General features: G+C 41.2%; 1 protein-coding gene and 1 long non-coding RNA gene across 2 annotated transcripts; both read right to left on the reverse strand.

Moving 5' to 3' along the window:
* Nucleotides 1–2,573: 2,573 nt before the first annotated feature.
* Nucleotides 2,574–7,941, reverse strand: LOC138967099 (uncharacterized). The gene is made up of 2 exons (XR_011455849.1): nt 7,576–7,941; nt 2,574–6,126 (listed from the first exon to the last, which is right to left on the reverse strand). It is a non-coding gene; the product is annotated as an uncharacterized lncRNA (long non-coding RNA).
* Nucleotides 7,942–9,231: 1,290 nt separating this feature from the next.
* Nucleotides 9,232–10,461, reverse strand: LOC138967098 (cyanocobalamin reductase / alkylcobalamin dealkylase-like; the record flags this gene model as incomplete). The annotated part of the gene is given in 1 exon segment (XM_070339578.1): nt 9,232–10,461. A coding segment is annotated over 1 exon segment (317 nt), but the record flags the coding sequence as incomplete, so codon positions are not given.
* Between the last annotated feature and the right edge of the window lie 710 nt (nt 10,462–11,171).

An 11,171-nucleotide genomic window follows, 5' to 3' on the forward strand; every position in this document is an offset into this window, starting at 1 on the left:
TAAGATTCTACAAGGACTTATAGAGGGACATATTAATGGTCAAAGGGAAATAACCTTCTCAGTTGGTGGCAGTGAGAATGGTTATTTCCCTTTGACCAACGGGGGTGTTTTTCCTACCTCGGAGGAATTTCTTGTTGTTTCTTGCTGACGACTAGCTTGTTTTCTTGCGAAGAAGTTTCATTTTGTGTTTGGTAGTCCTTCTCTCTCAGGTTAACCGTTTGGCCTGATTAGAGTGAATTAGCTTTGATAGACATTCAGCAAAAATTAAATACAGAAAAATTCACAAATGGTCCATACATTAGGAGCCTGGGCGCCTAATATGGACCAGTGAAGAGGCCTTCACGAATCACTGTAAAAAGCCCCCTATATTTCAAAATAGCATGATACAACTTAGTGTGCAAGTCAGACTAATTCAAATATACTTTAGATTTATCTATTTCGTCTTGATGAGAACATTATTTGAAGCACAACAGGAAACTAAAGAAACTTATCAAAAACGTAGAGTGAAAATAAATGAAATTATCAACTTCCACGAGAAGAAGACTATTTGTTTGATTTGTTTTTGAAAGCTCGAGGGCTAGTTATAGGTTTATTTCAGCGAGCTTCTTAATGTCGAATTAATGAAACTAGCCTTTAGCTTTTATTTTATTCGATTTGTGGAAGGTGGTCCATATTAGGCGGTACACACGTACTTTGAGATTTTGCTATTATGTTTTTGTTTGCAGTAGAAACTTGAGGTCAACACAGCTGAAATGTAACAAATGCAGTCTTAGCTGTCATATATAGCAATTTTTGTGTGACAACAGCTTTGGCTGTGGACAGAAACTAGTTCGTTTTAGGCGTCAAACTTAGAGTGAATGCACCCAAAAGTGCAAAAAGGAGAAAAAGCCTTACGGTTTTGAGGCTTGTGGTTTCTGCAACTGTTTTGACATGAGCAGGTTATGCAGAGAGGGTGAATACAGCGAATGAAATTGTTTTGAGCGCTCTAGCACCGTTAGTTTATCAGAACAGGAGGTGGTGACCCAGATAAGGCAGTGGTCCATATATTAGGCAACCTTCCCCTAGCTCTGTCTCTTGTGTCTGGGCTACATCCTGGCTCTGTTTTATATAATACAGTAATAATAATAATAATAATATAATAATAATAAATGAGCATTTATATAGCACAACATCATAACTTTACAATTATGCTTTTTGCGCTTGACACATTTAAAATTAAAACACAGTTATACAAGCATTTACATCTACATTCATAGTCAGCAACGCTTAATTAAAAGCATACACCATCAAACATACATTACAAAAGATTCTTCCACTAACTAAGTAATAAAAACATGAATAAAATAGGTAGTGAAAACAAGGAAATACCAGCTGAATACCCTAAATCAGACAGAACATGTTATCAACAATACTGAAAATACTGTTTTAGAGTTCCAGATGAAGCTACACAACCCCAGTGCTTACAAACAGTTCTCGGCGAACATAAACACCTTCCCACGTTGCAACAATGTAACATAAAACATAACTTGAAACTCCCAGATTAATCATCTTTACAGCAGCTAACCGCCAACCCAGATTATGGTCCTCATCATCGTAATAAAGTCTAACATTGTCGCTGACGGCGCCCAGTTTAGCTTTGTACAGCCTTCCACTATACCAAATCTCGGTGCCCTGCACAGCACTAAATGTGCTGCCAAGAGTTGTAAGCCGTCTTGCAGGTTAGTGGGATGCATTCAACCGACATCTAAGACGTTTCTTTCCTTCTCGTGTACGCGACCATGTTCACTTACTGTCCAAGTTTTTGCGCCAGATAATAGCGTCCTTCTATTCAACTTAAACACATGCCAAAAATCAACAGCCTGCATGGTTGCTTTCTGTGCCGAATATGACTTATTTTTTTATTGAATTGATATCGGAAGTGATATCTAAATTCTATGTCAATCTGCTAAATTAATTCGGCAAAACATTCCCGCACTGCACAGAAAGCTGCCAAGCTGTTGTATTTTGGTATGTCTCCAAGTCGTAAACGGCCGAACAGATCTGTGTCGGTAAGACCAAAAAAATATATAGTCTGTTTACGGTAACATAGGCCCAAAAAATAGGGTCGGTAAGTCGGATTTTTTTTTTCTTCCCAAAAACCATATTTGTAAAGTTATTTTGCCAAAAAACAAAGATTTTTTTTTCCCCAAATGCCAAAAAAAGTCTAGGGTCATGCGAAAAAATAGGGTCGGTCGGGATACCGTAAACAGACTTTTTGTTGTTGGCCTAACCATGCTTATGTCCTTGAAAGGACAATCATGTCCCTTTGTGTAGCCGTCCTGGTGTCGTGCAGCCGAGTGACTGGCAACACAACTGGCAATTCTTGACTGAAACGCTGTGTTCCAAGTTCAACGGCTTGCTGCCCTGTTTTCTCTCTCTCTCTCTCTCGCTGTCAAACACACACACACACACACACACACACACACACACACACACACACACACAATCACACATGTGGCAGAGAAGCAGAAGTACTAAAAGGCAAGACATTAATCATCATCATACTTCTGAAAGAAAAACAAACACCTTCCAACTGTGTTTATAACAAAGCTTTACTTCCCAACTCCTTTTTATCATGTGACAGGGGAGGCTACCGCTCCTTTCACAGCAGACTCTGCACCCGAGTTGTTGGCCTTTAAAAGTCAACACCGGTGTATTGTGGAATTCTGTTTGTGATGGGGTCTGGTGGTTTCCGATTGTCTGTATGTTCATGGAAACCTTCGGGTTTGCATAACAGTTTTTATAGGGCTAAGAAATTGGCCCTAACATTTTCAATCCTGTTTGATTGCACTTCGCCTCCCGAGGTGATCGTAGTGTTTCGGCACTCGGTTACAATCATAAAAACGGTGGAATCATGAAAACTCAGATCAAAGCTATGAGGTTTTTGTGCATCTTTCGCTGTTCTATAATTAAGCTGCAAAAGCAACATAATTCCAGGGCTTACCAAGAAGTCTGTGCATGAAAACCTGCCACAGTCAACCCTTCACAACAGCACGACATAATAGTGGGGCCCCCAGTTGAAACGATTGTTCAAATTTGTATACCAACATATCATTTGGTGTGCTGTTAGAAGACATCCAAAGAATGTAAATTCCAGGGGGGGGCAAGCAATTTTTGTCCTCTGGTAAATTTGGTTGCTGGGCAACGAAGTGCCCAGTCGCGAACAATGTCAAACACACAGTTTGGGCGTTTTAACACATATAAACTATAATATAAGACTGAATAAACATAATAAATCCATATTATTGGGTTGTTGTTGTCTTTTTAATGCCTTTAAGTGAAAAAATAAATAAATGGTTGAAAAATGAGCCAAACATCATATTTTGGAACCTTCGGGTTAGGCTATATTTGTAGGTGCTCCCAAATAGAGACAAAAGAAGGTAAATAATAAGCTTGAATTGACCAGGGAACACACCAAAGCTTTGGTGATATACAGGTGAGCCCAGGGACCTAAATAATGTGTATATCTAACACGTTACTTAACAGTGTGTGTTCAGACTGAAGCAGTGAAGACATTGCAAGCGGCGTAAATAAACACATGGACTGGAGCCTGTGCATCTTTTGCCAGAAGGACACAACAGAAAAGCTGATAAATCCCACCGAAGAAAGCTACAGCACAGCAGAGAGACATTTAAAAGGTTTTAAAGCAGTTGGAGCGTTTCAGTCATCACTGAAAATAGACAAATTCAATGATGGGTCAGGGATTGCGTCTTCGTTAGCCAAACATGGAGCTAGGTGGCACAAGAACTGCCGTGCTAACTACAACCAAAGAATGTTGGACAGAGCTGAAAAGAGACGGCATGCATGATGAATCTGAAAAAGATGAAGGCGAGACAGGAAAGAGATCACGCAGAGAGAGTGGGCAAGTTTCTCCACAAGAAAGAGACCTGTATGTTTAACTGTGGCAAAACTGGAAATCTTTCTGGAGGTTCTACATACCAGCTTGAGTCACATATTCGGGAAGCTGCTTTGAAGATTGACCCTCAAGTTGACAACAAGTCACGTCTCACGATGTTGGGACTGGCTCACATGGCCAGACGAGGGTTTTGCACTTCACGGGTAAGCCATGATAAGATAATTCGGCCAGATTGAGCCGGTTGAAACTAGCTGAAAGGCTGCTGCAAAGGTCAAAGCCACTGTCAGACCCAATTCACCTTAACAGAGTAGCCCTTTTCAGAAATCAGAACAAGTCTACTCAGATGACCAAGAATCTGAAGCTGAAGACAGCCAAGACCAACTGTGGTTTGTTTGCAAGATTGTATGTTGGATGTCAGGCTAGAGGAGAAGACCTTGATGAATTCTTTCAGCACGAAAACCAGTCATTCCCTCCATCAATCTCAGATTCTGGAGAATTGCGCCACGGCAACAAAAGCGATCTCCTGCACTGTTTTGAGAAAACTCATGACCCAGTACTCACTGAACCACAAGTATCAGCTGTTCTCATTGATGGTGCTGCGCTGGTGCACATTCTGAAGCCACGCCAAGCACAAACATTCCAAGAGTACAGTGATTCTGTCTTTTTAGCATATGTCATACTGTGCCTGTCTAACGCTGATCGCGTTGACATTGTTTGGGACTGTTACCGTGACAACAGTCTGAAGTCATCAGTGAGGAAGAAACGAGGCTCTGGCATGAGGAGAAGAGTGAAAGGAGACGTTGCTCTGCCACGCAACTGGCCAGAATTCCTACGAAACAGTCAAAACAAAGAAGAGCTCTTTCATCCTGTCTGAAAATCTGAAGCTCGTCAAGGAAGACGGGAAAGTGGTCATTGCAACACAAGGTGTGGACTTTGTTAGTTCTAGTGACATTAGTGAAGACCAAAGAGCCAGGCTGTCCCCTTGTTCACACGTAGAGGCTGACACCAGACTGGTTGTACACTGTTCTGACCTGGCCAGAATGAATCACACTGACGTCATGATCAGGAATTTAGACACTGATGTAGTGGTGCTTGCAACAGCTCACTACCATTCCCTCCAGCTGGAAAACCTGTGGGTTGCATTTGTGCTGGATCCCACTATCGTCTTCTGCCTATTCACGACTACGCCCAGAGAAATCAGCAGCACCTCTGATGTTTCATTCTCTGACTGGCTGCGACACTGTGTCATCTTTCTTTGGTGTCAGTAAGAAGAGATGCTGGAAAGTGTGGATGTCTGATCCAGAATTCACAGCTGTTCCTTTGGGTGCTTGCATCACCGGACAAGTTCAGCCAGATTGAGCGCTTTGTCTCGTTGATGTTCGACAAGACCAGTGTTTCCGACAAGGTGAACCATGCCAGAAAACACCTGTTCACGAAGAAAGGGCGCATGCTGGAAAACACCCCACCCACTCAAGCTGCTCTTCTTGAACACACGCAAAGATCATCTGGAAGGAAGCTCTCATTCCGCAGCCAGAGATTCCAGATCCTGCAAGCTGGGGCTGGGAAGAAGTTGATGGAACTTGATGGAACTTATTCGCCTGTTTGGACATCACTTCCAGATGCATCTAAGATCTGCTCTGAACTAGTAAAATGCAGCTGCAAGAAAGGTTGTAGAGGTCCGTATAGCTGTGCCACAGCGGGTGTCCCCTGCACTGCTCTTTGCTTCTGTGATGGCAAATGCCAGCGTGACTGAAAGACTGAATTCATGAACCGGTTATGTGAGTAAATCGCTATGGATATAGAAGAAACTATGTTTACAGGTTTCTTTTTCAAACTCTGGCATTATGCATGAAATGCATTTCTTTGTTAACAAATAGTAGAGATACAGCTTCGCGTACAGTATTAATTTTGTAAATAGGAGGGCCTCTACATCCTTGTTGAGAATTTATCTGTAGACAATTGACCGGACAGTATGTTTTACATCAGTATGTAGTGTCGTAGTGTCATCTGTCTTTGCTTTAAAATAAAGCAGAATCATGAACCCATTCCAAAAAGATAGCAACTAGCAAGAATATATTTGTCATTTGCATAATTTTAATAGTCAATGTGCAAGCTTGCGATTGTTACTAGACGGTACCGTTCTTGAAAAGAAAACCGATTCATTTGTATATAATTATAAAACGTCAATAGCCAGTGCAGGGGCGGATCACATCATGGGGGTTTCCAAATTTCTTAAGGCAGGTCAAATGGAGACAGGGACATTACTCTTCATACACAAAAGGAAGCCACTGAGTTGTGTCGCCATTTTTTCCTGGCAGGCTGGGAATTCGAACACATCGAACAGGGAACGCAGAAGAAGAAGAAGAAGAAGAACACGTCGAACATTCGAATGACGTGAATAGAACAAACGTCACATTTTTCAGGCAGCGTAAGTGAATGACGTCAGAAAATGACGACACCGCCAGAAATAAAAACAATGCGACACGCCTCCCAACCACGAGGTCAAAAACACGTGGGCATCTAATGAAATCGGTACAAAGCCGTTCTCTTTGCCAGTGACATCGTAATAATCACCAAAGCTAACATTGAAGCTCCGGTAGCAGGTAAGAGAGTGTCTCCCAACCCGTGATGCTCACAGCGTGATTGCATCAGAATACCACATGTTAAAACCGGTGTTTGAACTAGAATAACAGCCAGTAGTATTAAGAACAAGTGTCTTGTGTATGCAGCCCTCTTTCTACTGTACGCTGGCAGCAGATAATACAATAATTGAAGTCCTTCGAGGCATAAGGGGCCCATAAGGCGAAAAATTGCTTTAATTCCACCCTCAAAAAGTCCCAGCCTTCAAACCGTAACAAATAACAGTACGCACTATTAAGCAAAATTATAAACCAAGCCTTGATTATTAATTTTTATTATTACACTTGTATCAAACAAGTGACCTCCACCTTTTGATTGGCGTTTTTATTACATTTGAATCGGACTTGTGGCCTTTCAAAGTTGCGGTGACCTTTGACTTTCAACAGAGGTCATATGTAACAGTGGTTTTTAAAAACATAATTTAGTTGGCTCATATATCTGAGACAAATGATCGGACAACAGCCCTTTACATTATCGTGACACATATTTTTCTGAGGCACACTGGACAGTAATAGTGCAAAGGGTGGGGTTAATCAAGGGAGTGAACCCCCCCTAAAAACACTACCAACCTGTCGTTTTTTTTGTTTTTTTTAATGCCGTTTTGATCGCTCTTGCGTTTACAACCCATCTCATCAAATCGTAATTTATTTCCAGGCTACCAGCAATAAAATACCTCAACATGAGGAACAAATTTAAAATAAACTCTGGCAAAAGACGTGACGTCACAAAGTTTGAGTATGCGCAACATTTTCGTTTACCAGTGCACTTCGTTACCTGCCCATTGCTGCTTTTGGTGATATTTTTTAAATGACTATTCCTATGCAGATGTTTGTGTAATTGGCCGTTTTCAAAACATACCCATTTTTCGATTTTTCGGTCAAAAATTCAAAACGGGCACTGTCTTCCGAGACTCATAGCTCCGAAACGAACCCACTACCCTATATTTTTTTTATGCTGAATGCATAGCAGACAGATCGAACTTAAAAAATAACCAACTTTTGGGAGAAACCAATTTATATTTAACGGGTCCAGTGAACTACCTTAAAGGGACAATTCGACGACGCGAAGCGTTTAGTTGTGGGCGCGAAAATGGAGCAATCTTGTGCAATCTGAGCCAAAAAACTTCCCCTAATACACCTTCAAAAAGTAAATTTAAGAAGACAAATTAGATTACCCATAAAAGAAAAATTGACCGATCTGGTGCAACCTGAGCCAGCAAATTACCCAACTACCTTCCGAAACCGTCATTTAGAAGACAAAGGCCAGCTCCTAGGGGGGCCCGGGGGCATGCTCCCCCGGAAAATGTTGATAAAAATCAAGGAAAATGGAGGAATCTGGTGCAATTTGAGCCTTCAGTTTCTCTTTATTTTTAAATGTATTTTTTTTAATACTTTTTTTTTTAGGCTGCAGGGGGGGGGGGGGGGGGGGGGGGGGGGGGTCCGGAAACCCCGGAAACCCCCCCTGGATCCGCCCCTGCAGTGTGTTTATTGTCCTGATGTTGGAAACATGGTACAGGAAAACATAAATGTTAATTCAAAGGTAAACTAAACTCTTAGTTACAAAGAACTGGTGTTTTGAATGTTCACCTTCTGCAAAAGTGCGTTTTGAGGGTATGCTTACTAAACAGGTCATATTTTCGTTCATAGACCATTTAGAAGTTGCCCCTCCCTGGCATTTGGATCCTGAGAGATGTCTTTTTAACTGTATAAAGTATCATGTTGGTATACCAATCCGAACAATTCAGCCCCTATTCTGCAGCTAGTCCTAGCACTAAAATACCCAGAAAAACATACAGATAAATCAAAGTACAAAAACCAACAACCGCTAGATTATGTTCCTTATATAATCCAAAACTGACCAATGAGAAGAAAAAAAAAGTCAAGTCAAGCATCTGCTTACTGCAATTACACCATACCATCAGTGTGTTTATGAATGCACGTACATGTATATGAATCCTTAATTCACACAAATCAGTCATCAAATGCATCAATAAGTACACGTTTTAGCAAAAAAACAGCTAAACAGGGGTGGGACTCAGACAAAATCAAAAGAGTGAATCCTCCCTGAAAGGGGATCTAGAGGTACACTCTACGTGGAGAACTTTAAAAGTCTACATCTGTGATAGAATTCAACTACCATTGCGGATAAGGGATATCATAATCCTGGACTTCTGAAGATCCCCTGAAACTCGACTCGCTCAAGCCAGCAACATTTCAGGAAATATATCTTGCAAGTCTTTAGGCTTGACTCAGTATTATGCTTTTTTCCCCACAGTAAATAGCTGCGAAGAAGGGTGGTCTACAAAGAAAGGTTTTCCTGCTCGGCACCTACATAATCATTTCAACTGAACACAGCCAAACTATACAGTGTATGTGGCGATGGTGATGTGGGCATGTACCAGTCCATTTAAACAAGTAAACTCATTGCCCGATAATCTGAATAAAAAGGCAACCATTAATAGCACCACTTAACGCTTGTAAAACAATTGTGGTTTTGGAGAACACAAAAATGATTATCAAAGCAACATCCAAATAAACAACAAAATATAGCAGTAACATGTAACTATAATTCCCTACATTTCATGAAAGACCTAACTTCACAAATGTTTCCATTCATGCAGTCATGTAACGCAAAACATAACTGAAAATGATCAATGGTTTAAGTTAAACTATAATTCACAAAAACACACCTGTACATCACGTCATCAAAAGTGCATAATCATATATTGCAACCATATACGAAGTAGTCATGGTGATGAATAAAAGCATAACACCATTGTGATAACTAGCTTCCTTTTTGTGCACTGACATTAAAATGTGCTCTTTTCTTAGAGTATAGTTGATATGAACTGATTATTAACAGATTATCACACACACACACACACACACTCTTCCCCCTCCCTCTCGCACATGCGTGGACAACCATCACATAAGCAAGTATGCATATTTACAGCAATTCCACATCACAGTCTTTTTTAAAGCTTTCTGTCCCAGATACTAGGACAGAAGGCAAGATAACAAACTATCTTATTTTAATTTAAAATGTAAGTTGTTGGTGGTTGTTTGTACACTACATCAAATGTGCAATGTTTGGACGAGCCTCTGGTTAAAAGAGAAGTAAACACACACATCCAGACACCTCTGTAAAATTCAGCGTACATGTGACAGATTTGCCTGCTAGTCCATGGCCTTAAAATGTTGTTGTTACAGACACAAATTCATCTCATACCTTTTCCCTGTTGAGAAAGTATACATGCAATAAAACAGTCAAGGGGAAAACATGATCTTCCGATGCAAAATGTTGCATGTAAATTTGCCAAATCATCAGACAATGTGAAAATAACAGGGGTTATCTGAACTTATGAAAAAAAAGGTAATGGCACACATAAGAAAGTGCTCACAGAAAATTTCTGGTGAATATTTATATACCAAACCCCATTTTTTATTTTTTTTTTTAAATTGAATGACAGATTAAAAGAGTGTACAATCAGATAGGAAAGACAAAAAGAACTTGTGTCCCAACAATTACAGTAACGCTGAAAACATTCAAAACACCTGTGTGCATTCTGGCACACAACCTAACCCCAAACAAAAAGAAAAAGACATAACATCACTCTTTCCCATCACCGCAGTGCTTAGCCTTTATCTCCTCCACGACCTCCTTGCGATCTTTGGGCATGGTCGCAAAGTATTTCATCTGCTCTTCAGAATATTTGTCCTGCGCGGGGACAATGTCCCTGTATGTCCAGTCTTGCCAGTTGTAGTTGAAGCCCTCCAGCAGCTTGATGCGATCCTCCCTGCTCTTGACACAGTCCTCGGGCTCCCTGCGGGGCAGATCGGGCTGGTGGACTTTCTGGAAGATGATGACTCCCCTCAGGGCAAACCAACCGCCGTACTTGGGATGGATGCTGACTCCATAGATTTTCTGCAAGTATCAGAAGCAGTGATACAGTGGAATCCCCTTTTTAAGACCCCCTGGGGGCGGGGATGTAGCTCAGTCGGTAGCGCGCTGGATTTGTATCCCGTTGGCCGCTGTCAGCGTGAGTTCGTCCCCACGTTCGGCGAGAGATTTATTTCTCAGAGTCAACTTTGTGTGCAGACTCACCTCGGTGTGTACACGCAAGCACAAGACCAAGTGCGCATGAAAAAGATCCTGTAATCCATGTCAGAGTTCGGTGGGTTATAGAAACACGAAAATACCCAGCATGCTTCCTCCGAAAGCGGCGTATGGCTGCCTAAATGGTGGGGTAAAAACGGACATACACGTAAAAGCCGTGGGAGTTTCAGTCCATGAACGAACAAACAAACAAGACCCCCTAATTTAAGGCTCCTCCCCTCTTAAAGACTTTGTTTTTACAGCCTATCTGTTCATAATGTCTGTACATTTACCTCCATTTTAAGACCCCCCCCCCCCCCTTTTTAAGACCTGATTTTCTCAGATTGTTGGTGGTCTTAAAAGGGGGTCACACTGTCATTTGTTGTTTGTCTGTTTCTCTACATTGTAGGTTGGTTTGCTGGGTGTCTTTCCCCATCCCCTCACCTTTAAGCATGAGAAAAGTTATTTCATCCATTTCACACAGCATATACAATTAGCTGAACAGACTATGAACACGAAAAAATTAGTAACCTTTATTTTA

This window comes from Littorina saxatilis, linkage group LG5 (genome assembly GCF_037325665.1).
Source record: "Littorina saxatilis isolate snail1 linkage group LG5, US_GU_Lsax_2.0, whole genome shotgun sequence".
Lineage (NCBI taxonomy): Eukaryota > Metazoa > Mollusca > Gastropoda > Littorinimorpha > Littorinidae > Littorina > Littorina saxatilis.